Source organism: Echinops telfairi, unplaced genomic scaffold (assembly GCF_000313985.2).
Source record: "Echinops telfairi isolate 266 unplaced genomic scaffold, ASM31398v2 ScPeMD7_655;HRSCAF=1070, whole genome shotgun sequence".
NCBI classification, from domain to species: Eukaryota; Metazoa; Chordata; class Mammalia; order Afrosoricida; family Tenrecidae; genus Echinops; species Echinops telfairi.
The window spans coordinates 28,788,255-28,811,140 of NW_022104553.1; the positions used below are offsets into that span (position 1 = coordinate 28,788,255).

At 47.6% G+C, this 22,886-nt stretch overlaps 1 protein-coding gene across 1 annotated transcript; it reads right to left on the bottom strand.

Moving 5' to 3' along the window:
- Positions 1-187: 187 nt before the first annotated feature.
- LOC123521921 (carcinoembryonic antigen-related cell adhesion molecule 21-like) lies at positions 188-20,774 on the bottom strand. The gene is made up of 7 exons (XM_045292274.1): positions 20,756-20,774; positions 13,683-13,961; positions 3,295-3,415; positions 1,745-1,791; positions 1,350-1,381; positions 772-813; positions 188-490 (listed from the first exon to the last, which is right to left on the bottom strand). Exons 2-7 carry the CDS (start codon positions 13,813-13,815, stop codon positions 440-442), a joined length of 426 nt encoding a protein of 141 aa, XP_045148209.1. The 5' UTR covers positions 13,816-13,961; positions 20,756-20,774; the 3' UTR covers positions 188-439.
- Positions 20,775-22,886: the final 2,112 nt, after the last annotated feature.

The following is a 22,886-nucleotide window of genomic DNA, read 5'->3' on the forward strand; positions in this document are numbered from 1 at the left end:
GGCTGAAATAGACAAGAGGGCTCCATACACAATGACTGAGAGGGTCCGTGTCTTTGAAGCATCACCACCTACGGTAGCTTCTGCACTGTCCTCTCTGTGAGGCCTTCAGATGGCTCCATGTCCTGGGCTAGCTGTGTTCCCAAGGACCAAGGTCAGGTTCTTACAGGGGATAAAAGAATGGGCCCCATGTTCACGTGAGTTTTATGAAGGTATCATGTTCATGAGCAGAAAGAGACCAAATGAGAGGGAAATATCTCAGTAGTCAGGTCTTTTCCAGATGGTCTGTGGTCACCAGATTGAGGACTACAGTCCATTGCCCTGGAAGCCCTGCCCTATTGCAGGCAGCGGGTTGGGAGGCCTTTTTCCTGACTCTGCTTGAGCCCGGGTTGAAATGGTCACCTCTTCTCGGCCTCTCTGAAACAGGTCTTGGAGACATTCTTCAGCGTGGGTGGATCTTACAGTAAATGTTTGTGTCAGGTTTAAGTAAATCCTGTGAACAAACAGAAAGATTTAGAGGACTCTGAATCACCTGTGACCTTCTCAGAACATGTGCCTACTTTTCCCCTCTGCTCGGAGTCCCACCCAGGTCTTCTCTGCGAGGGGCCTGGCTTTACTCCGGGAGGTCCCCCTTCTGGGACCTCTGTCTGGTCAGCACACGAGCAGTCGCATGGGCTACTGTTTGCTGAATTCCCGGCAGAGACGGGTGCAGGGGGGTCAGGTTGTGCTCTCCCTTAGGGCTGTGGGTCTAGAACATTCATGGCCCACACTCACCTCATAGATGGGAACAGCCGCCTGGTTGGCATACAGGGGGTGCTGTGCAGGAGAGAGGGAGCACATTAGAGGCAGGTATGGTAGCATTTGTTAAGGCACAGCTCCTCGTGAGCATGTGCCAGCAACCTAGTCTGGGCGGTTCTTGTCCATGACACTCCAGGGTTCATACCCCTGGATGTTCAGATCACTTCTCATCCGGAGTGACCAATTCTGATTTATGATCATCAGTCCTTTGCCTGTAACAAAACCTCATTCCTTCCTGCTGCATCTCCACCACTTCCCCTTCTTATGCTGGGATTCATGATTGTTGCTCCCAGAGACCACTCTTGGCCTGTGGGTCCTCACTTACAGGCACCAGCTTGGATGCTGGGCGGCACAGATGGGACTGGGACAGGGTCCCGGATAGTACCTTTTCCTCAGTGGAGGCCCAGCTCTGGCCAGGGCAGGTATAACTGCGTGGATTTTCCTTGAAGGAGTGGTGGGTCTGTGCTACAAGTGGAGCTTGCAGTCCCCCTGCCCAAAGCCTACACAGCCTACAGGGACCCCATGTTGAAGTGAGGTGAAGGGATTGAGCTTACCATGGAAGCAGAGTTGTCAGATTGATCACGACCTGGTGAGCAGACAAATGAGTTAGCACTATACACAGGGTGTAAATGAATTTGGGATCCTTAGAGGAGTAGAAGCTGATGGGTTCTTAGTCTCCAGAGATTTGGGGCCATGGGATTATCTCCTAGGGAGAGTAACTTGGGATACATTAGGATTAAAGAAGGAATAATTGAGATTGAGGCATAGACTGGACCCTAGGTCCCACAGGTTAGAGCTGACATGGCCACTTTGAAGATCTCTGACTTGAGGCTTCTATGTGTCCCTTCCTGAGTCCACAGGGAGGTCAGAGGCATCAGGGGTGGTGGGCAGGAATGGACACCCAGGGAGACCTCCGGCTCCCAGTTCGGCAGGCTGAACAAATACTCACCAGAGGTGGATGCCGGGGGCTGCTGATGTCCAGGATCACTCTGGCTGCTGCCCAAAGGAAAGTCAGGTTACTTATGAGGATGCAGGCACAGGTCACAGGGTTTGAGGTCAGAGCAGGGGATGAGGAAGGGAACCAATTTCCTGTACGGGGGCTCGGGGTGCCTAGTTCCTCTCTCCATCATGGCTGTGGTGGAGGGGGAGTCACACACAAGGAGCTGAATGAAGACCTTCTCTGGCTGCCACCCAGGGATTCCTGACCCTTAACCACCTCTGGATGGTTTCTGAGGCTCTGTTGAAGGGAGTGGAAAGCCTGGTCTTTCAGCCTCTGAATGACTGTTGGTTTCAACGGCTGACCATGTGCATCACAGCCCAGCATATAAGTACTGCACCATCAGGGCTCCCTATGAAGACCTGAAGAAGCTATGTTGACAAGGGACTCAGAAGAAAAGGATCCAGAAGCAGAGGTCACTCCTGCAGAACTCTGACCCACAGGGACACAGAACACAAGAAGGGCATTTCCAGTGACCACTTGAGTGAATTTGGACAAATAGTAGGAGCTCCTGTTGGCGGAGTAGAGAGCCCCGCTGCACAGTGGTTATACGCTGGGCTGCTAATTGCATGGTTAGCGATTGAAAACCACCAACCTCAATTCCACCTTACAATTGGATTAGACCAGAGCATACACACTGCTATAGATAAGAGGCTGCCACACAGTGAAACCAGGATAGATAAACCTCTCAGGGACAACCATGAGAGTAGAGATACCTGGAGGATTAGGGGAGGGTGGATGGACACAGGGGGAATTGATCACAAGGATCAAGCTCTAATCCACTCCCAGGGGGATGAATAACACAAAAGTGGATGAGGGCCGACCATGAATGATGTAAGATATGGAAATAAAAACTATCACTTATCAAGGGTTCATGAAGAGGATGGGTGAGGGACGGGGAAGAAATGGGGAGCTGATATCAAGGGCTCAAATGGGAAGAGAATGCTTTGAAAATGAGCATGGTGGCTTATGTGTAAATGTGCTTGAGACACTGGAGGAATGTATGGATTGTGATAAGAGACATAAGAGCACCCAATAAAAGTATTAGGGGGGAAAAAGAAAGAAAACCACCAGCCTCTCCTCGGGAGAAAGGGGAGGCTTTCGACTCACCGTAGGAGGTACAGTCTGGCGCCCACAGGGCAGTTCTAGCCCATCCTACAGGGGGGCTGTGAGTCAGAAGCACCTTGCTGGCAGGGAGTTCCCTGAGAGCTCACTGCCCCAGATCAGCACTGTGGGCTGTGGTCTGAGTGAACTAGCGCTGCACAGAGGAGCGGGGCCATAACTGTCCCTACTCTGTAGACAAAGGGACTGTGAGGACCAGTCAGAGGACATCCAAAGGGAGAGAGGAGTCTGGCTAGAACAAGAGGGGAGGTTCCTTGGGAGAGGGACAGGGGCTGGAGAACAGGGAGAGCCAGGACCCCAATCTGAAGGTGGAGCCTCCTTCCTCCTGGCCTGGGATCAGTCTAAGAGCAGGAGGTGAGGTAGGGGGTGAGTCCACCTACCCTTTAGTCCTGGTGCGGAACAGGAAACATCCCAGGGCGGCGACCAGGAACACCCCAACTGCAATCACGATGCCGGTGATGGCCCCAGCAGAGAGGACCTGACCTCCTTCAGACCCGACACCTGCAGTGGACAGAAAGAATCTGGACCAAGATCCAGCCTGGTCAGTGTCATCACCAGCAGGTGGATCTGAGTACATGTTCCCAGGTAATGGTGACACCTCATGGGAAGAGACCTTCTCTTCACCAACACCCGTTTATACTGAGGAGCAACCACTCTCCCCACAGTGGCCTTGAGGGCTGAGCCCTGAATTGCACTCTGTCCTTTAGGGAAAGCCATCCAGGAGCACTCAGGCGTTTTCAGGACTGTGAGTGGGATAGGAAACTCCTCTGAAAATGTTTGTGTTCGTCTACTGCTGGTCCTCGTCAGACTCTTAGCTCTTGGGCTCTCCAAGCCCTCTCCTCACCTCTGCGACCCCTGGGCAGGGACCTCTTAGACAGATTGCATCCTGTCAAGTACATTTCACCTGTGTCTTATCATCATGTGACTGTCCCGTGAGCTATTCCATTGACGATTGCCAAGACCGGGCCCCCTCCACAAACGGAAAGGAATGAAGAAGCTGTGGTTCCAGAAAGTGGGTCTTGTGCTGGGCTGTGCTCAGAGCCCTTCCTTATTGCATGCAGGTTCTGCCTCTTGGTGGGGAGGAGCCTTGTTCCTCTACTGTGCAGAGGGTGCACTTGAGAGCACAGTGACGGGACAAGCGGTGGATAGGACTTGGTGGCAACAACTAGGGCAAGGTTAACCCTGGGACACTTCGTTTCAGAACAAAATGTTCCCACAAACTGGTGCGGCACTGCAAGCACTGATTGTTTGATGCCAACAAATCTGAAAAGCAACTACCTAGCCGACGGATAAAAACCTAAATCCTGAGAGCTCCCTGCTATTGAGTTCATTCAGACCAATGCCAGTCCTGTAGGACACAATAGAACTACCTTGTGCATATCTGAGTCTGTAACTCTTTACTGCAGTAGAAAGCCTCATCTATTTCCTGAAGAGCAACTGGTGGTTTCAAACTCCTAACCTTGTGGATCGCGGCCCAATTTGTAATCACTATGCCACCAGATGATCCATATGTGTGCCTGTTCTAAAGAAAAGTGGTCCAACAAAATTTGCAAATTGCGAATAATATCATTGTAGCATCACATACAAAGAAAATCTTGCTGAAGATAATTCAAAATCAGTCGCAGCAGTATATGGACAAGGAGCTGTTAGAAATCCAATAGGAGTTAGAATAGGACATGAAAGGAGGTATATCAATACTGATCTCAGAAAGATCTTGGCTGAAAGCAGAGTTCCAAAAAGATATTTACTTGTGTTTAGTTGGCTGTGCAAAGACATTGGTTGCCTGAATCCTAAGAAATTATACATACCATTCAGAATAGGAATTCCAGAACACATAATTTTGCTTATACGGAACCTGTATAATGAACAGGAGGCATATTTTAAATATAGGAAATGAGGGCTGTGTCTTTTCACCAGACTTATGTAATTCATGGTTCAGAAGCTCTACGATGTAAAAAGGAATGATTCATCAGGACTGGAGGAAAGCTCTTTACCAACCTGTGATGTACAGACGATGCCATCTTGCTGCTGAAGGTGAAGAGGACGTGAAGCACTTCCTGATGAAGAGAAAGTACTACAGCAGTCCACGTGGATGAAACTCAATGGAAAATAGCCACAACGTGACCAATAGACAAGAGTACCACACGCACAGGGGAGGACTAAGTTGTCAAGTGCTTCAGCTAAGGTGGATCCAGCTAAGGTGGATCCACAGTCAACACTCATGGGAGCAGCAGTCAAAAAATGAAGCACCTATTACATTGTGTAAATCAGCAGCCTAGATCTCCTTAAAATGTTACGGGACAAAGATGTCATTATGAGGCCTCAAGGGCGCTTGACCCAAGTCGTGGTATTTTCAACTGCCTTGTATTCACGTGAAAGTTAGACAATAACTAAAGAAGACCCAAGAAGAATTGATGCATGTGAATTATGATGTTGATGAGGAGCACTGAACGTGCCATGATGGCCAGAAGAACAAGCAATCTGTCTTGGGTAAACACAAGCATCATGCTGGCTAAAGTTGAAGGGACTTGAAAAAGAGACAGACGCTCAAGAAGGTGAATTGCCCCGGCGGCTGCAACAATGGGCTCAAGCATCACCCTGGGGATGACCCGGAACAGGCAGTGTTTGCTCCGTGGTACGCAGAGTTGCTATGAGTTAGAGCTCACTAGATGGCACCTAACATCACAGTTCAGAATACAATTGCTGGAGGAAGGTTTTTCCCACCACTCATCCTCTGATCGGTTGTATGGTGCAGGAGCTCTTGTCCAGGGACAGAGCCATCCTCTCAGTGAGCTGAAAGCTGTGTCCACTGTGGAGTCAAGAGGTGGAGGTTTAGTGTGGCTAAAGAGACAGGCCAGGACTACAGCGGTCTCAAGTTCGGACACTGTGATGTTGCCAGCACACATGGAGGACTTTATCAACGGCTCTTTGAGAATCCAAGGTGACAGTGAGATGGGGCTTGGGGCTGAGGTGAAGACAACCCTTCCCTCACTAGGTAATGGGTGCATCTCCCTGACTGAGCTCTGAACCACTGTGGAGTATCAGCCCATGACCTCTCCTGAACCTGTGTCCAGCAGCCTTGACATCAGGTGGGATACGTGACCCCTGTGGTCCTTTCTCAATGCTTTGTGTGACTATATAATGATAGGTCAGTTCTCTAGTGGACACCTTCATGTATAGAGAGAAGCTGGGTTCACAGCTCTCCACCTCTGAGTTAAAACCCAAACCAAATGAAAATCACTGCCTGCCACCCCCGTGAGGTTCTGAGACTTCATCTCTTTCAGGGAGTAAAAAGCCCCCCCCCCATCTTTTTACCTCTTTCTGGGAGAAGAAAGCCCTCATCTTTTTCTGAGTGAGCAGCTGTATTTTCAAATTGCTCACCTTAGTGTTAGCAGCCCAACAAGTATCCACTATGTCAGCAGGACTCCTCTGGGTTATGACAGTTAAAGTTGAGGAAGGGACGCCATTTGGATTAAAAAATAATAATAATAACTTACACAGAATTGAGGTGGGCCCAAGGCAAAACAGTCTTCAAACCCTATCAGATGGACAGACTTTCATCTGAAAGATCTGTTACACTGAAAGACACTTTTACTTTCTGGTGTGTGGATGGACTAGCAGATACTGGAAACCCATGAGGGAAGTGGTTATAGTTTTCACAAGAGACTGGTATTCTTAGACTCTTCGATTAGGACATACTTGTGCAACCTTCCTTGAAGGGATTCATGAGAAAATCTTCCCATTCTTCCAAATGTAATTAATGACTTATCATTCTACCTTTTACACAAATGAACTCAAGATAGATTGAAGACCTAAATATAAACCTTAGAAACATAATGGCTGTCAATCAAAAACAGAAACAGCCTTAGGAACATAACACAAGGCATAACTATACCACTGGACATAATGAGAAATACCACAGTATAGAAAACAAATTAGAGGTCTTGGAGTTTCTGAAAATTTGACATTTAGGAACATCATAAGACTAAAAAGAGAACACACACTGGTGAAAAATACTTAGCACCAATATATCTGATAAAGGGCTCATTTTAAACATCCTAGAAAACTACAACACCTTAATAAGAAAAGGACAAATAACCCAATCCAAAAAATGGGCGCAAGTCATGATTAGAAAATTTACTAAATGTGTAAGGCCGGGTTGACTAGAGAAACAAATCTAGTGACACTCATCTGTGTGTAAACAGATTTATATCAAGAAGTCATTATGTATCAAGAAACCAACCCAGCCCAGGCCAACTCAAGTCCCTAAGTCTGATACTAGTCCCTAAGTCTCTCTTCCGACCCACACAGCCTCATGCAACGATGCAGCATGCAGGGAGATCCCAGGTCAGGGTGTGCCGTCGTCATGGGGACCAGAAGTCGGTGCACACATGGCAGGACTGCAGCAACTCTCAGGGTGGCCAGCAAGGAAGAAGCTCAAGCAGAGAGAGAGAGAGGCCAGGCTACAGAGAGCCTTGTATGTCAGTTGCACCTCAAAGGGAGCTCATCAGGCTGTGACCTGATCCACAGGCTAAGTTCCACCCATATCTTCTTCCAGGTGCCACGTTGGCCAAAAAAATAAACCTAACTATCACACTAAAGATGATTCCAGGCTGCCAATAATCATCTGAAGAAACGCTCTTGTTCATTTGCCTTATGAGAAACACAAGTAAAAATAACACTGAGATACCACCTGACATGGACAATCAGCAACATTGAAAGAAATAACAAAGAAAAAATACTGGAGAGGATGCGGAGAGACTGGAACCTCCATACAAAGGGCGGGTGGGCTGCAGAGTTGTACATCCATCCGGAAAGCTGTGTAACCTTCCTTACACGAATGCAAACACCTTATGATCTTGCCATCGCCCCACTTAGAAATAAAAAACACAACACAAACTTACGTAGGCACACCTATGTTTATTGCAGCAATTTCTATAATAGTGGAAAAAGGAAACAGTCAAAAACCCTGAATAGAGAGGAATGGATGAACAGACTCTTGAACACTCACACAATGGAATACGGTGCATTCTCAATATGCAATGAATGGTTGTTGAATCACATTAAGACAGACACAGTATTGGAGAATGTTGTGTTCAGCAAAGTTAGTCAATCTCAGAAAGACAAATATTTTGTGACACCATTATTGTGAAGGAGAAAAAGAAAAAAATCATCATGATACCATAGGACAAGACCATGAAACCAGGATGAGGACTGGAGGGGGGCAGGGAAGAGGGACTGGGAAGGAGGGAGGAGGGAGGTGCGACTAAGGGAACCACATGCAGGGCAGTGTAATGGGGACAGCCTCTGATTGGATGAGCTGGGCTTTGAACCTTTATAGACTATGTCTTTCTTTCCACACACTGATTTCTGCAACGAAAAGGGGAAAACATAGATGAACAAATACAAGCAGGAAATAATCCAAGCTAAAGTTTTGTGAGAGAGAGAGAAGTCGCAGCATTGAAACCGCTCCAGAATCCTTACCCTTCTGACCTAATCAATGGTCTCAGGGATTCTAAAAGGCCAAAAAGAAAAACAGGAATGGACTTGGACTCTTTTGAGACATGGCAGTTGGTTTCAAACAAACAAAATCAATAAATAAACAATCGATTGCACTGTGTTCTCCCCCTTCAGAGAGATTTCTTGAGCTAAGTGCCCCGACCTTCATTGCAGGATGGACCCGAGGTCTGCCCAGGGGAGTAAGAAGAGCACAGGCAGGAACCGTCTGCACAGATGTGGTGTCCGTGCTCAGGAACAGTGTTTGGAATCTGTGCGCCCAAGGTTCCAGGGTGGAAATTAACTTCTTCCTGGTTCTTTATTAAAGTTGCCCTGGTGGTGCAGTGGTTACATGCTGGGTTACTAACCAGGAAGTCGGCAGTTTGAAACCATCAGCCGCTCTGATGGACAAAGATGTGGCTTTCTAGGGCAAAAGATGAGGCTTTCTACTCTCACTACGAGTTACCGTCTTTGAAACCCACAGGGGCAGTTTACCCTGTTGCTATCAATTGGAACCTACTAGTTGGCAATGACTTTGGTGTGAGAGTTGGCTCCTGGAGAGACTTCTCTCCATGAGTCCAGTGTCAAAGGTCCAGGTTGCCACTAAACAGAGACTGTGATTGTGATGGCCTGGGTCTTCTGAAGCCGGTGTCAGGGTCATGGACAAAGCAGGTAGTGAGTCTGAGATCTTTCCCTGTGAGCTCGGGGATAACGAAAGCTTGCTTGTGTGCATTGCCGTAGATAACACGTGAGTCTAATTCCTACTGGATGACACTTTTACAGCTTTCCTACAATGGAAGCACTTCCAAATGGCTCTCAGCTCTGCTGTGTCCTCCTAGCCAGACCAGAAACCAGAAGCAAACTAACCGACATCAAGTCGATTCCCACTCATAGCCACCCTTCCTTTGCTGACGTGGCCCAGTCCAACATGAGAAGATAGAACGGCAAACCTCTGTCAGTCATCATGGAATGTATGAAGTAACAATTAGCAAATTTAGGAGTTTTGAAAAATGAAGAGATTTCATACACATCAATATCTTCATTCACTTCTGTTGAGTCAACGCTGACTCGTAGCGACCCCATAGGACGGAGTAGAAAGGACCCTTAGGGTTTCCAGGCCTCTGTCTTTACAGGGGCAAAAAAACCCCTTTCTCTGGAGCAGTGACTATGGCTCCAACGGTAGACCTCCTGCTCAGCAGTCCAACCTGTAACCCCTCTGCCCCCAGGTGGAAAGCAGATGTTCACAGAGCAGATGTTGTCGGTGTTGTTCCAGGGATGAACATGGGAAGAGGCAGAGAGGCACATCCATCATAACAAAGAACAAGAAAGACACGATCTATGTTGAAGTATCACTCCTCCAGTAACATAAGATTCCTATACAAGCAAGGAAGATCAGAGCACATCAACCAGTAATGCCAACGATGCAGAACAGAAGAGCTTCACTACCTTTCAAAGCCTGAAACGGACACGACATGCAATCAGGACGCACTGCTGATGCCTGCTGACTGACGTGGGAAATAGGAAACGAAGGAGGTGCAGTAGTTTCAAAATATGAATTTGGTGATAGCTAGGACTTCGGAGAATGCATGATAGAATTTTGCAGGACCTTCTTCAAAGTGTTCAAAACGATTAATATCACTTTGAGCACCGTGGGAAGCCTACCAAGCCATGGTGTTTTTAATAAGTATAGAGAACATGAGATGAGGTAGAAGAATATATGCCCTGGAATTATGGTGTTGGTAAAACATATTGGATATACGTGGAGTGCCAGAAGAAAAAACACATCTATCCTGAAAGAAGTACAGCCGGTATGCTGCTTACAATAGGGAGAGACATTATCTACTTCACTCTGTTGACAGTGCTGATATTCTACAGTAATTATTCCATAGTCATTAAATTGTCAATGTCTATATTGAATGTGTCATAGTTTATCCCTAAAAGGTATCATTCTGCGTACAGTAATTTCCTCATATGTTAATCTAGACTTTGTGTCAATTCATTCTGAAGTATAAATTGTTTTACTGTTAAAATATTCAATAATTAGATGATAAGGTGCCAGTTGCAGATGGGCCATTGACTAATATTTTTAACTATGTTGCTCAAGAAAACTACTTTATGAGCGACTGCTTTCAAAACCCCATGTGAATGCTATGAATGACCTCGGGTCTTTGGGCATCATCGCCCTCTGTGCAGATAATTCACATGAGGCTAAGCGACCTGGGGAACAAGGCTTGGCAATGCCCTTCTGAAAGGTCACTCTTCACTCTTCACTTCCTTTGTTTCTCTCCCATCTTCCGTCAGTAAGGATGTCCCAATGGGCTCATGTGTAACGCAGTTCCAGAACACCTTTTGCAACTTATTTAACTTCTTTATTTTGCTGCAGTCGTTTGGGGCTTCGCTTTCAGCGGGCAACTGAGGACTGCTTGTTCATGTTCATGTTGGTTGTTGCTAAGGGCTACTGAGTCTGTTCTGACCCACAGCGACCCAATGAACCGCAGAAGGAAATGCTGCCCGATGCTGCGCCGTCTTCACAACTGTTCCTGTGCTTGAGCCCACTGGTGCAGACACGCTGTCCGGGCCTGTGCAGGCGTGCCTTTCTCTTTTTCGCTGGCCCTCGATGGTCGCTGGTCTGCGGTCCTTTTTTCGTGGGTGTTTTCTTTTGCCCCTTTTTTGATTGTCTGTCAGGTTGGGCCTCTTCATTTTTTCCTCTTCTTTGCCTTTTGGCCGTCTTTTTTCCCTCCTTTTTCGTTTTTTCCTTTTTTTTTTCCTTTTGCTTTCCATATTCTTTTCCATCTTCTTTGCCGTGCTTGGCTTCTTTTGGTGTCTTCTTTTTTCGTTTTCCTTGTTTCATGTCCCTCTTTGGCATTTGTATGTGGGGTTTGTTGTGTCTGGTTTGGGTTATTTGTCCCTTTTTCCTCTTTGTTATTTCTTTGGTTTTCGGGGTTTTGTGGAGGTGTTTTGCCTCAGGTTTCCTTTCTGTTGTTCTTTGTTTTGTTTCTTGTCTGGTGCTTGTTTGGGCATTGCTTGTGGATACAATGCTTGCAAATTTCTTGTTTTGGTCCATTTTTTGTTGTTCCTGTTTTGTTCCTTTTTGGTGCTTGGGTTCTTCTTTGGGTTTTGTTTCCTTTGTGTTTTATGTTTCTTTTCTTGTTCTTTTTCTGCTCTTTCTTCACGGGGTTTTGTGCTCTCGCGCGCGCGGTTTTGTTTTCTGAATATCGAAGGTTAATAAGCCTTCCTTCAATCTCGAGGCCACATTCTTCTCCATGCCATCCAGCTTCTCTGGGATTTGCTCAGCATGCAGATCAAAGAAGTACGATGAGAGGAAAGAAACACCACTGATGCTCAGCTTTGCTGATTTTGAACTTTGTGCTCTTCCTTGGTTCTCACAACTGCCTGTTGATCCGTGTCCATGTTCCACGGGAACACAGAAACGTCTTCTGGAATTCCCATTCTTCGCAAGGTTGCCTATTGCTTCTTATGATCCACACAGTTGAGTGCCTTGGCATGATCAATAAACACATGTACACATCTTTCTGGGATTATCTGCTTTCAGCCAAGACACATGGTTGCATTTTTGCATTCTTGGGCTTATTTTCAGTTTCTGCAGCTTCACCTTGAACTTACATATGAGCAATTGGAGGTCCGTTCCACAGTCAGCCCCCTAGCCTGATTTTGGCTGCTAATGTTGAGCTTTTCCACTGTCTCTTCTTACCGCTGTGGGCCATGTAATTTCTGTGTATTCCAGCTGAAGAAGTGTTGTTGAAAAAAGGTGTTTGGTGTGAGCAAGTCGTTGCTCCTGGAAAATTCTCTTGTGTGATCAGCAATGTTGTGAAGACTTCACTCTCACAGCATTATCCACTCACGTTGTTGTGGGTTCAAATACATGACAGCCACTCTAATGCCTTGAAATTTTTATGAGTCTTTTATTCAGATAGCTGGGCAGTGAAGAAGCTAAAAGAACTTCCCTAAATTGCAGGCCCTAGTGAAATTATCAGGGAGCTTATAGAGAGAGAAACCACAAAAATTATTTGGCTCATTGGTTAGGGGCTTCGGCAATTCTATGACAAGCAGAAAGCAATATTAATGGATTAATTGAAACATCAAAAAGGAACAATATTAAAGAATTGCAAAGTTAATTACAATGTCCTGAACCTGGGTACATGAGTACATTCTGAAATCAATCAACGGGTGGCATATGCGAGAAAGGAGGGGAGAAGTATGCAGGTCAACGAAATGGAGTCACGTTGGTCAGTTTGCCTCAGCATCACCATGATCTACTCCACTCTGAGAAGGCAGCTCCTCCTCCGTCACATTTTGAGTGTTTTTGGCCTCAAGGGGTCCGTCCTTCGGCGAAATCTCTGACAATGGTCTGCTTCCATTCATCAGTCCTTCAGTTTCTGACAATGACTCAAAACTAGGAATAAGGTTTCCAGTTGCTACCTCCTCCGAAGTGACCAGCTGATTCCTTCTTCTTTGTCTGTTCTTTGGCTGGAAGTTCCCCTGACACCTGTCGACCTTGGTTGACCTTGCTTGCATTTGAACTATCAGTGACATAGCTTCCAGCATCACAGCAACACACAAGGCACCACAGTAGGACAAACTGACAGACAAGTGGTAGATGCCAATACTGACTGGTGTTTATTGAGGACTTTCTATGCCAGGGTCTGTGCAGACCACATGTACCACATTTGATCTTTACGGTCGTTCTCTCATGTACATAGGATTCCCATTTTACAGATGAAAATCTGAGTCTTGGATGGTAAAAAAACAACAACACATCCAAAGTCTTAGAGCAGAATGAGGCAGATCTGGCATTTAACTTCAAGCCTACCTGCTTTCAGGGAGAATAATAATCAAAACCCCAAACTCACTGCCATCTGACTCATAGCAACCCTGTAAATAGCAGTTAGAAATCATAACATTTGTGGAATTTTTTTTCATGTAGCATTTTGCTAACAGTTTAATTGAAGAACACATTCAAGTTTAAAACCATCTTATAAAGCAGTGCCCTTAGTGCAGTTTTCAGTTGAGGAATCTGAGGCTCAGAGAAGTTCAGAACCCTGCACAAGTCCACATGTGCTGATCAGTGTTGACACATAAAACTTACGCACAGCTTTGGATCAAAGCCCGCCCTGGATCACGCTACCAGTGCTTACCCTCATTTTCTATTCACTGACATTCTGGCCCTGGTGACGTTTCCCCATGTGGCCCACCACGGCTAGAATGGGTCTGTGCTGGGAAGATGTAGGAGGAGATAAAAAATGTCACTCACCTTCCACAGTCAGGGTGAGGGAGTCACTTCTCTGGGCATTGCCTGGGTTGCAGACCTCACACTGATACTTCCCAGCATCCTCCACCCTGACAGGGTTTATGGTGAGGGAGCTGTTGTCCTGGGACAGCTTCATCCTCTCCGTGAGCCGCAGTCTTTCACCATCATGGAACCAGGAGATGGAGATTCCGTTGTGTTTGGTGAGGCAGGTGAAGACCACGGGGCCTGTAGTTTCTGAGACTGCGGTGCTGCTGGCCTGGATGGAGGGCTTGGTCAAGGCCTCTGTGGAAAAACAGAGGAGGTGACTGAGAGAGGGCCTGGGACTGGGGACCTCCATTTCCCCAGGAGCTTTCAGCCAGCTTACAGGTCCCAGAGTGAGCTCAAAAGCTGCCCGGAGGTTGCCCCTAACCTTCCACAGAGGTGGTGCGTCTGTCCACGTGGAATCTGTGAGACCATGTGGCCCCTCCCCTCACTAGGAAGTAGCAGCGCAGGTGTTCTGGAGGCTCAGCACAGGGCCTCTTCCCAGTCCATCTGCCCACCACCCCTGTCACTGGGTAGGATTTTTCTGACAGATGCTGTTGTGAGTCTTTCTAGCCCCTCCTGGGACTTTGTAAGAGATCAGGCTCTTCTTTAGTAGATGTGGGTAAAACAGGCTGCTGGCCTCCTCTAGCTCAGGGCAGTCGGATTAACATCCAGATGGGAAGGGGTTTCTCCTTGGTTCAACAGGATGGGAGGGACAAGGGACATGGGTGGTATAGTGATCACTCATGCTGTGATCTGCAAGGTCAGCAGTTTGAAACCACCAGCAGCTCTGCGGGAGGATCAACTTTCTACTCCCTTAAAGAGTTACCATCCCAGAAACTCATAGGGGCAGTTGTATCCAGTTTTATAGGGTGCTCCCAGTTTTATAGGGTGCACCCAGTTTTATAGGTGCTGTGATTTGGCACTGACTTCATGGCAGTGAGCTGAGATGTGAGGGAATGAACACAGCCTGGCCCGATCTTCACAGCTTTAGAAACTAGAGAATTTCCTCTCTAAAGGATTTCACAGTCTGAAAAAATGCTGCTTCCAGTCTGTCGGTTGCGCATCAGGTGAAGAATGTTCAGAGAGAAACAGTTATGAAGCTGTTGTCCGGTGCTGCCCCAGTGGTCCTGACTCACAGAGACCCTATGGACAGCAGGGCAGAACACCGCCCCGTCCTGCACCCCCACACCGTTGTTCTTATGCCTGAGCCCATGGTAGCCACTGTGTCAGTCCACCTTGTCCAGGACCTGCCTCTACTTGCCCAGCCCCTCGACTCTACCAAGTATGATGTCTTTCTCCAAGACGATTTTTTCCTGGCAACATGTCCAAATTACTTGAGATAAAAATCTCACCCCTTGCTTCTAAGGAGCATCCAGCTGTACTTCTTCCATGCCAGACTTGTTCTTTTGGCCTCCCTGGTACGTTCAATATTCTTTGCCAACAGCATAGTTCAAATGCATCGACTCTTCTTTGGTCTTCCTTATTCGATGACCACTTTCACATGCATGTTGGGCAATTGAAAAAACCATGATTTGGGTCAGGCACACCTTAGCCCTCAAGGTAACATCCTTGCTTTTCAACAGTTTTAAAGAGTTCTTGTGCAGCAGATTGACCCCAGTGCAATGCGTCCTTCGAGTTTAAGAAAGGCTAGGAGTCTCCGCCCTCTCTATAAATTAGGGAAACCTGTGACAGCCGGAAGTCAGTGGGACTGTCTCCTATTACTGGGTCTGGAAAGTGTCTCAGCGTTGAGCGAATGCAGTCTGATCCTTTTCCATCTCTTTCTAGAAGAGAAGACAATTGAGTTTCTTCTCTGACAGGTCTCTATGTGCACGGCTTCCTGCTTTCACAGGTTTTATGTGGCCCTGCCCCTTCCCTTCCATGCAGAGACTTCTTGGGTGAATCACCTAGTTTTCCAAGTATGCTTCATGACACACTGTTTTCCTTTGTGAGTGCTCTGTCCGTGTCACACAGCCTCCACAGCTGTGACTTTACAGGTAGATGCAGCTTCAGATGCCTCAGCCCCAGGCTTTTCCCTCTTTCCTGCAGCCTGACCGGGCGTGGTTGAAGTGCTGACGGGGTTAGTGCTTTCCAGCCTGCACATTCGCTCCATACTGCTTGGTGCAACCAGGGTGGGGCCAGAACCAGGTGGCGGAGTGAGGAGTAGGGAACAGAGGAGGGCAGTTTCAGCTAGCACATCACCCCTCTGCACCTGCGCACAGTCATAGGACGCTAACTATCCACACTACGATCCGAAAGATGTGGAGTCCGTGAAAGAAAACAAAGAGAAGCGGAAAGGGACAGGTTAGTGACATAGGTATTAGTTAGCCTTGAGGACATTGCCCCTTCCCCCACTATGAGACTCTCACCCAGCCACCCTGCCACCACCCCCCACCGACCGCCATCCACATTCTTTGGAGTTTCCTGAGATTGAGATAGCTCCCTCCTGTGATCCAGTCTGAACCCAAGGTCTGCCCTGATAAATAAAAGAGCCAGAGCCAGCAGTCTCCTGGGATATAGTGGGAAGGGTGAGGGACAGAATTTGGGATTTCGTGTGCCTAGGCATTAACTCCCTTCAGGATATTTCAGAAAAGCAGACTGGCTTCCACCCCAGAGCTCAGGGCTGCCGTTCCAGGGAGCCACTTGACAGACACTGTGATAGTCTTGGCTGTGGTTCTACTGAGGGCAGTGGCAGAGTTATGGACACGGCAGATATAGTTCCCACTGTCACCCACAGTGCTGTCGGGGATAAAGAGCTGCTGTGTGGATTGCCCGGAGGTTTCATTGATAAACCAAGAATACTGTGCAGATGCGTTAGAAACTGCTTCACGGGTGAAGTTGATGTTGTTCCCTAGAGAGTAATGCTCAGCTGAGGGGGAGATCGTGGAGGTGTCGGGGCCATCTGGAGCAAACAGAACAAAGCCATGCTGTGATGTAACTAGAGGGAAGGGCCACAGCTTCCCTCTGAGTCTTGATTTTTGAAAGTCCCACACAATAAGCCCCCTTTCTTCTCTGAGCCTGATTCTGAGATGACTGACCTGTTTCTCCAGCTCAAGCTTTGACCATGAGAGTCACTGACCAGGAACAGCCTCACCCCTTCTCATCACCTGCATGACTCTGCTTGTCGGTGTTTTTCAGAGAAAGGATGCCATGGCTAGCCTGGGCGTCCAGGAGCTGATGGTCCATGTACTTAAGACCTGAGTAGTCTAACACTGACTGGCCTCTGACAGTGTGGAATGGACCTGTAGCCTGTGTCATGGAGGAACAGAAGATACTCACTGGGGTAGTTAGTTTATTGTGCTAACCTGACGATAAACACATGTGGGGTTAAATGAAGGGCAGAGGGATAAATGGCTCAGTGAGCCTCGCCTTTCTAGTCCTCCGGTCTCTTCCTTTCTAATGGTTGGATCAGGGTGCAGCTCTTAGCCAGTTCCCTGCTTCAGCTGCCAAGGCTCACTTCCTGCAAGACATCCCCAAGGAGAAGCCACATGGACCTACCCCGGTGCAGCCCTGGGTGCTGGAGCAGTCGTGTGGAGACCCTTGCCAGCGCTGAGACACTTACACATTCACTGATTCTGATTTCCTCCTACGGTCACTATCATAATGTGTTTTGTGAGATGGAGGAGGACTTTGTGGATTGCTATTGGACATATGGGTTAATGGGTGAACGTTGGACTTGTGGGCTTGGGCAGCACTGGATTGGGATGTTTTCTTGATGCGCAATTACCCTTTAAATAAAACTCTCTTATACATGAGTTTCTGTGGATTTGATTCTCTAAAGTACCCAGACCAGGGGTCCTCAAACTTTTTAAACAGGGGGCCAGTTCATTGTCCCTCAGACCTGTTGTAGGGCCAGACTATAATTTTTAAAAAAAAAAACTATGAACAAATTCCTATGCACACTGCACATATCTTATTTTGAAGTAAAAAAACAAACGGGGCAAAAACACCCGGCGGGCCGGATAAATGTCCTGGACGGGCCACGTGTGGCCCGCAGGCCATAGTTTGAGGACCCCTGACCCAGACTAATACACTTACAGAGAACCTTCAGGGAGAATGGGTCACTATGGCTGGAACTCACTAGGTTCCTGGTTCTACATTCATACAGTCCTGATTCATTCCTTGTGACAGTGGTTGTTGTGTTCTGAGTCTCAGGTTCACACAATAAGTACAAGTTATGTTTACTTATATATATATATTTACTTATATGTATATTTATAAAATATGTTTCTATACATATATATTAAAGTTTGGGGATTTGAAAGTTCTTTTTCTTAGCTAGAATGAACACATCACACAATAAGGTTACAGAGTCCTTGTCCTCTACAGGGTCAGAGCTGCTGCTCTTGATGGAGGGTTTTGGGTAACTTCCCTCTCAGAGAAAACAGAGAAACTATTGACCTCACTTGGTACCTTTGATTCTTTCAAAAGCATCTTCCAATCGAGTTGGCTTTGTGTTCCTTGCAGCCAACCTGGAGGCTTTAACATACTTGTCTTATTAGAAAAATGCCTGACAATTGGAGTATTAGAGAATACAAGGCTTATCATCTTGATTCTATTACTGAAAAAAATCTCAGATTTTTTCTCGAATTTTCATGAAGGAGTAGGTCTAGAGATGAGACATCATCCACAGCCTTTCCTGGCTCTCCTCTGATCAGCTGACTGTTTGATTGGCCTCAGTTTCCTTCTCTGGAACTTGTGTGTGCTGCAGTCCCCGAAGTTCTCCAATTCTACGTTGCCAGGCCAGGTGTGTTTTTCTGAAACTTCTGTTCAAAGATATTCTGGATGTTCTTACTACTCTCCAATCTGAAGATAGGGGGTATACTGGTCTGGTGACTGGGTGCTCTGAGTAGAAATTACACTCAGTGAGACTAGGAGTAAGCCCAGTGGTCAATCCAGTGGTCAGGTCAGGAGGTCAGGAGATGGAGAAATTTTTCTCAATATTTTATGGTGACTGAGGAGAGGTCATGGCCCAGTGATCTGAAATCAAGGAATAATCTAGAAAAGAGTGAGGGAATCACCACGAATTCGCTGGCTTTGGAAATAGAACCCGTTTCTCTCTCCTGGGTCTTTAATGACCCTTGTTCCATGACTGAGAACAAGTGAGATAACGTCTACCTGTCCTGAAATACATGTGGACAGTTCCACATGCAGAGGGGTCACTAACAGGAAGTGAGGAGAGCATGCCCTTGCCGTGGGTCTGGCCATGATGGACAACTTATGTGTAGTGGACCTGAATATAAATTTGATTAAATGTTTAAATGTCTCCCATCTGTGAAAACGATTATTAATGAGTCAAAGATCCAAGACCAATTGCTGGAAGGAACATTTGTAATAGAGAGCACTAGATGCGTTCAGGCTAAGATCTGATGGCCAGCAAAGATCACAGTACCATCAAAGGATGCTGCTGCTGTCAGTTTGAAATCAGGGTCTCCTTGGGTGGGGAGAGACAGGTAAGCTTGCTGAGGGGATAGAATTGATCAGAGGGGAATTCTGAGGTATCTCAATAGAGAAGAAGAAAAGACTTCAAATTAGAAGAACTGGTGTTAGTCAATGAAGAAAAGAGTTCCTTGTCACTAACTCCTCACAGAGTGATTGTGAATCATTCGTTTATACCCTGCTTCCTTTAGAGCAATTTATTACGCTGGATCACATGTGCATGAGGAGGGAGAAAGCAAATTCCTCTCCTTTATGCTCCGTTGGGAGAGACACAGCACAGTTCAGTCAACAAACACAGTAATGACTCCCCTCCAGTGTAGGGAGCACGTGGATTGTCTGTATGGACAGGGAGGCCTGTGCCTGCCTCCCCCTAATTGGGTGTTGAAGTAAGTAATTTAGTTCTTAGGTAAAACAAGCATTCACTATTGGTTTGTCTGACGCCTTCCGTTCCCCCACCGCTACCCCCATAAAATATCTTCCTGGGGTTGTCTAAGAAGAAAGAATCTGAACCTATGGCTGCTTTCAGGGTCGACCCCCTCAATAAAGTCACCCAAGTTGGGGGAAAGGTCAGGGCTGGCTACAGCCAGATCCTGGTGTGAAACTGATCTGATAGTCATGGTCCCTCCCTGTGAGCCTGATTCAGCAGTTCTTCTCTCCATGCCTCAGTTTCCCCTCAGTAAGGTCAATGAAAGGATAAATGGTATCTCGTTTGCAAGGCTCTCTGAATGAACCTGTACGTATTTACAATTGCCTTACTTAAAGCGAGGTCCGGAGGAGCTGCACAAACAATACTTCCTTGCAGCGTTAAGGTCTGAGAAGCCCACAGGGGAAGCGCTACCCTGTCCCACAGGGTTTCCATAAGTCAGTGTTGACTGGATGACAGTGAGTTTGGTCTTTTGTTGTAGTATCTTCTCCACCCACCAGAGGGCTCCTCAGATGGAAACACACTCACTACCTGCAGCCTCTTCTCCCCTCTTTCTTCCTCCTGGGGACACTGACCTCCCTGGGAAGTCGTCTAAATTGCCTAGGGTAGTCCGCTAATGGTCCGGGGCACTGGTCTATCTCTGGTCTCCAAACGGAACCGCAGGGGAGGACTTGGTTTATTATTCACTGACTAGACTATCTCTTGGAGCTGAGCTCTGGCTCCAGGAGCCCAAGACTCTGAAGTCAGTCCGTTGTTGCTCCTAGTCAGCCCTGCCCAGGAGGTGAATACGGTATCCTGGTGACAGGCTCCTCAGGCTCAGGAAGCATCAGGCTTAGTACAGGGTGTGGAAGGGTCTTCTTGAACATGAGTTTGTCAGCGAGGACCCAGGAGTCACTCAGGCCAGGACCTGACCAAATGCTCCAGGGTCACCTTCAGGTGAAGTGCAGTAGAGGGTGGGAGCATTGATTGAGCGATCACCCTTTTGCTTAGTTAATGCCCCTCAGAGGATGCTATCCACAGGGAATGTCTGCAGGGTCTGGATTCAGGAGAGGAATTCTGATGGAAAAGCTCAAATCCAGCAATGGACTAGAGCAGTGAGTGCAGCTCAGTAACGGATCCAGACCTGTCAATCATTATCTTAAAGTAGAATTAACCCCTCCCCATGCCCAGATGTCAGAGAGGGATGACTCACGGAATACATGGATCTGTCCAGTCAATGTCTCAATCACTGCGTCTGTCTTTGTTATTAGTAGTGAGTAGGTGCCTGTGTCTCCCAGGGTGACATTCTGCAACAGCAGGGACCCATTGGGGTATATGGTCTCTCTACCCGTGTGGGCTGGCCCCTCAGTAGCTTTTCCAGTGGCTACTACATATGCTACAATGTGATCCCCTTTGTACCAGCTGTAGACTAAAGCCTCTTCTTGTGAAGGATTGCGGAGAAGAACATCCTGTCCTTCAGCAGCAGCACGGGGCACGGATTCCAGGGTGAGTCGTGCTGTGGAAGGTGGGCTCCAGGAGAGTAACAGTGAGACTAGGAGGGAAGAGAGAGAAAGTGATGTCAGCACGTGGACGAGGGTGTTGGGAGGGAAAGCTGGGCCCTTGAGTCTGAGCAGGCCCCTCTCAGCCCTGGGACAAGGAGGAGTGAGTTTCTGAAGGTCAGCTCTTCTGAGTGCCTTAGACCCTGTGATTTTCTTTTTCTCACGCTCTCCCCCAGGTGTCCAGGGCTCACTCATTCATGGTCCTCAGGTGCCTGCTCGCTCAGCAGCATCCCGGGAGGTCACCTTCCCTGACATCTCCTCTACAGACCTCTGTCCCCACGACTGTCCTGTCCCTGCTCTGTGTCCTCCATGGTGTGGTAACATCAGACCTCACATGTAAATCTGTTTCCTTGTCTATCTGCATCTCCCCTAGCTGTGAGCATCATGAAGGGAGGGGCGGGCTGTACCCCTAGTGCCTAGACAGGGCTCAACCCCCTGGAGGGATCAGTGAAGGTTCTCTCCCACATCCCGGTGTTTCCTTGTCCTTTCCTAAGGTGGGTCGGCAAGGACACTGTTTAGAGCCCCTTGTTGAGGCTTTTCCTAGCTACCACATTGACATACGTTTAAAAAAAAATGTTATCAGTTTTAAAAATTCATTGTTTAGCGATGGTTAATTTGGGAAACATACTGCACTTGAAGTGTTACTCCCCTTACCAGTTCTCATGGTGTAATGGGGGATGCGTTGAGCCGCTCACCACAAGGGCAGCAGTTTGAACCCACCAGCTGTGCCTCGGGAGCAAGACGGCGCTTTCTGCTCCAGGAAAGATTCACAGCCTTGGAAACTCGGAGGGGCAGCTCTCCTCCGTGCTGTACAATCACTGTGAGCCAGAGCTGCCTTGAGAGCAGCATGTTTGTCCTTTTCTGTTCTGCTTCTTAACCAATTCCACTTCCCTGACATTTCCTGTGGTGGCCCACCTGCCCCTTCTGCATCCTCTCTACTCTCAGGGAGCTTTCTGTCACCTCCCAGACTGTTGACCTCCCGGGGAGACCCTAGCCCATCTCTGTTCTCCCCCTCCCACGCCCCAGAAGATTGTCTTCTCTTACCTGTGAGCAGTGTCCCCTGCCAGGAGCTGTGCCCTTTGCTGGGAGTGACTGAGGGGGGCTCCATGGGTCCCTGCTCTGCTCTCTGCTCCCGCTGTGGGAAGAGCTCCGGCCCCAGAACTGCTCACCAAGCTGGTGCCCCAGAGATGACAGCTCTGCTGTCCTTCCTTCCTCTGAGCACCCAGGTCATGTGGGCTGGGGGTGGGGTCTAGTCTTGGAGGCCTCTCTCTTCCCCTCCTTTTCTACTTCTGCCTCTAAGCTTCCTTCATTCCCTTTCTTCTGCATGTAGCTTCCCTTTGAACTGTGATGAGAGCACCATAATACTACCTTGCAAGACGTTGAACTTCCTTGCAAGATGTTGAACTACCTTGCAAGACGTTGAACTACCTTGCAAGACGTTGAACTTCCTTGCAAGACGTTGAACTACCTTGCAAGACGTTGAGCCATATCAAAGAAACAAACACAAGAAACTCCACTTTGAAGACAAAGTAAAATGTAACATTGGGGCCCAAGTCAACAGCTACATCCAAGAAGCCACCACAAAAATGTGGGACCCCTGATAAAACTGGGCTGAGACCTGACCGACACCCAAAGCTAGCCGAGTCACCTAAAACATGGAAAGACCCGATAAGACTGGTCTGAGCACCATCAGCTATCAAAAGATATAGCGTCTGGGGTCTTAAAAGCTTGAAGGTAAACAAGCGGCCATCTAGCTCAGAAGCAACAAAGCCCACATGGAAGAAG

Bases quoted from the DNA above. Each gene is read 5' to 3' on its own strand.
- LOC123521921 (XM_045292274.1), bottom strand. From the start codon at position 13,815: ATGAAGCTGTCCCAGGACAACAGCTCCCTCACCATAAACCCTGTCAGG. The intron at 1,792-3,294 runs GTAGGTGGACTC...TCCTTTGGGCAG, and splicing joins TTCCGCACCAGGACTAAAGG to CAGCCAGAGTGATCCTGGAC. The intron at 491-771 runs GTGAGTGTGGGC...GTTTGTTCACAG, and splicing joins CGGCTGTTCCCATCTATGAG to GATTTACTTAAACCTGACAC.